At 34.1% G+C, this 3,095-nt stretch overlaps 1 protein-coding gene across 1 annotated transcript; it reads right to left on the minus strand.

Annotated features, from left to right (window-relative positions):
* Positions 1–216: 216 nt before the first annotated feature.
* HINT3 (histidine triad nucleotide-binding 3) lies at positions 217–2,352 on the minus strand. The gene is made up of 7 exons (XM_078975567.1): positions 1,949–2,352; positions 1,260–1,315; positions 1,059–1,116; positions 905–971; positions 767–822; positions 584–637; positions 217–502 (listed from the first exon to the last, which is right to left on the minus strand). The coding sequence occupies exons 1-7, from the start codon at positions 2,147–2,149 to the stop codon at positions 365–367; spliced, it is 630 nt and encodes a 209-aa protein (XP_078831693.1). The 5' UTR covers positions 2,150–2,352; the 3' UTR covers positions 217–364.
* Between the last annotated feature and the right edge of the window lie 743 nt (positions 2,353–3,095).

A 3,095-nucleotide genomic window follows, 5' to 3' on the forward strand; every position in this document is an offset into this window, starting at 1 on the left:
TGTGAAAAAAGGTCCTTTCCTTTAACTCCATAAAGTTTTATTGCCATGTTCATTGCAAAAAAGGAACCTTTTCTGCCCTTATTCAAAATTAAAGTTCTTCATCATACAAAAAGACTTGCATGTTGCGTTTCAGAAAAGATGAATCATGAATCACCCTCCTATCTATACAACTTTCAATATAATAAACTGATTATAAAACACAACTATGAACAAAGATGAGAAACAAGTCGCAAAACTCCTTATACTCCAAACCATCAACCAACTTTAAAAAAAATAAATTAAAAATAAAAACAAACCAAAAATATTTCAAATGTTTTTTTGATAAAATTACAATAACTGAATCCAATCAAACCTGATATCATTATCAGCTTCCAATGAGAGTGGTTCCATGATCTTTACTACTGTTATCTTCAAATCCATCCACAAATGACAATTCTTGTCTTATGCCATTAACAAGATGCATAGCTTCCTTGTCTACCTTCAATGGATGCCTCTTCAAGCTCTGTAATCAATAAAATCACATTTACAATCTTCAAACTTTGTAATCTTAATATTTAAAAAAATAATAATAATAATAATATACCTCAGAAGCCCATAAGCAATCTCGTGCCCTACGAGGTATTATATGAATGTGTGTCTAAATCAACAACAACAACAACAACAACAAGATCATTCATCAGTTTCTTACACGTTTTATGAAATAATAAAGAAAAAATAAGTTTTATTTTATTTAACTATTTAGTATTTATCAGTTCTTGATACTTACATGAAATATAACTTGGCCTGCGTCCACACCATTGTTCACCAACAAGTTGAAAGAATCTGAAAATGTCAATTAATATTTAGGGAATAATCTTGAAATTTGCTCATATTCTTTTTTTTTTTTTTTTTTGAGAAAAATTACCAGAACCAGTGGCTTTCATAACTGCCTTGCTAATATAAGGGACTTTGGAGCACATGGCAGCTACCACCTGCATAATTACCAAATCATTTTAAAAATTTTTGAACTTTTTCTCAAAGTGAGATTAATATTTGTTATATGTAAAGTAAGAACTTACAGATGGAGGAGTTGCTACCAGAGATGGAAAATGGCTTCTTGGAATAATAAGAGAGTGCCTGATGAGATGGAAAATAAATTACTTGGGGCAAAATATCATATTGTTACATGAAAATGTAAAGCTCTTGTAAACAAATCTTGTACATATAATGATGCAATGAATTTTAATGGTATATTATAGATATGATAATTGATACCTTACCCAGGGCTAACAGGATTTGTATCCAAAAAGCATAGGCATGTATCATCTTCGTATAGCTGCAAGCAGATGAAATTGAATGACAATAAGAAAGTTGATATCATGTTGATCATTATAAATTATGTTAATCTAGATTCTAGACATACAAATTATGTATGAAACATTAAAGCTAAATGAAACCAGTAAAACTATGACAGCCATGAGGGAAAATTCCCATGGATTCAACAATCATGTGAAAAGCAACTCCATAAAGAAAATAAGTTATGAATGCTCATGAAAATGGCAGAAAAACTGGTGAGTAAGATACCATGTGAGAGAGGCCCTTTGCGTGCAAGTCATTTTTTGTCACATGCTTTGCTTACTAAAGACTACTAGACCTAACAGAAATTGTTGCAAAATTCATCACTTCAACAAATACGATTCTGATTTGCTTGAAACCCTAAATACATGATTCTTTGTTATTCAAATAGCCTTGTTGATTAATGGCTATTGCAGAGGTTATGATAATCCCAATGAGTAGTGAGAAATCTAAAGTCCATATTTGCTCTAAATTTGGGCATTTAAACAAACACAAAGGAATAAAATAATTCATCAAGTAACTCGATCAAGCATCATACATAATGCATGATTCGGAAACAGCTAAAAATCCAACTCAAAGCCAAATCAAATCCGAAATCCGAAATCAGGTATACCTTTAAAGCAGGTGCGTCGCCTCGAATAATCTTACAGAAAACACAATCAGCCTCGAGATTGCGCAGCTTCTCAGAATCTGAGGAATTGCAATGAGAGGGCGAGACAATAGATGAAGAAACATTGGTCATAGTTGGTGGAATGGGAATTTGGCGAAGATGAGAAGCGATGACGGACAAACGACGTCCCTGTGCGGCTTCCATTATAAATCAATCAATTGATATCAAGAGAAGCAAACTAGTGTCGTTGTGATGAAGTGAGTGATGAGCATCACCGTCGGCACCACCATGGTCTGTCTGCAATAGAGGTGGTTCCGATTCAACACGGCATGTGACGCGAAGATGAAGATGAAGATGGAGGGTTTGGGGATTTGTGGTGCAGACAGCAAGGGGTGAGAGGCCTCTGGTTTCGTTGGCTATGGATAATCCACAGTGTATGTGTATGTAAACGACAAGTCAATTGGTATTTTTGGGGATGGATTTAGGGGTGTATAATACGGGATTTAGGGGTGCATAATACGAGAAAGGGGGAAAGGTAAATTTTGCACGAGTTTATTGACTCCTATATCTTAAGTTGACTTTTTATATATAATTATTATCTAACTATGTCCCCAAATTTTTTGAAAAGGCGTTTATCTCATAATCTATAGTATTGTATAGACAAAATTACATTTTTAGTTGTTTATAAAAATCTTATTTTTAGGACAACTATAGGAAATAGTAATGCCATGCCGCTTGTCATTTGGTTTTAAATTGTTACATGATTGGTCCCTCATCATAACTTCATCTCGTTAATGCCGTTAGACATGGGGCGTGTTCGGTAAAACTAGTTGGTATATGGTAGCGGGTAGCGTTTGATTTTGGAGCGTTTTGTTGAAAGCTATTGCATGTATCTTTTGATTTTAGAGCGTTTTGTTTAGGTTAAAATCTAAACGTTCCTGTCGCCGAACGAGACTTTTTCTTTTTACTAGCGTTTTCTTAAAAGCTAGAAGCCAGAAGCTTCCAAACACTACGTATCGAACACGTCCATAAACTCAAGGAAAGTATTTTGGTCTCTTAGTTGTGACCCTTTCATCCTTCAAGACATGAGGAGATTCTCTAAAATAAATGGAGGTTTCGGAGTTAGCAGCTTAGTTGCTTTTAATCAAAA

The sequence above is a fragment of the Lactuca saligna genome, chromosome 9 (genome assembly GCF_052625555.1).
Source record: "Lactuca saligna cultivar CGN05327 chromosome 9, ASM5262555v1, whole genome shotgun sequence".
Lineage (NCBI taxonomy): Eukaryota > Viridiplantae > Streptophyta > Magnoliopsida > Asterales > Asteraceae > Lactuca > Lactuca saligna.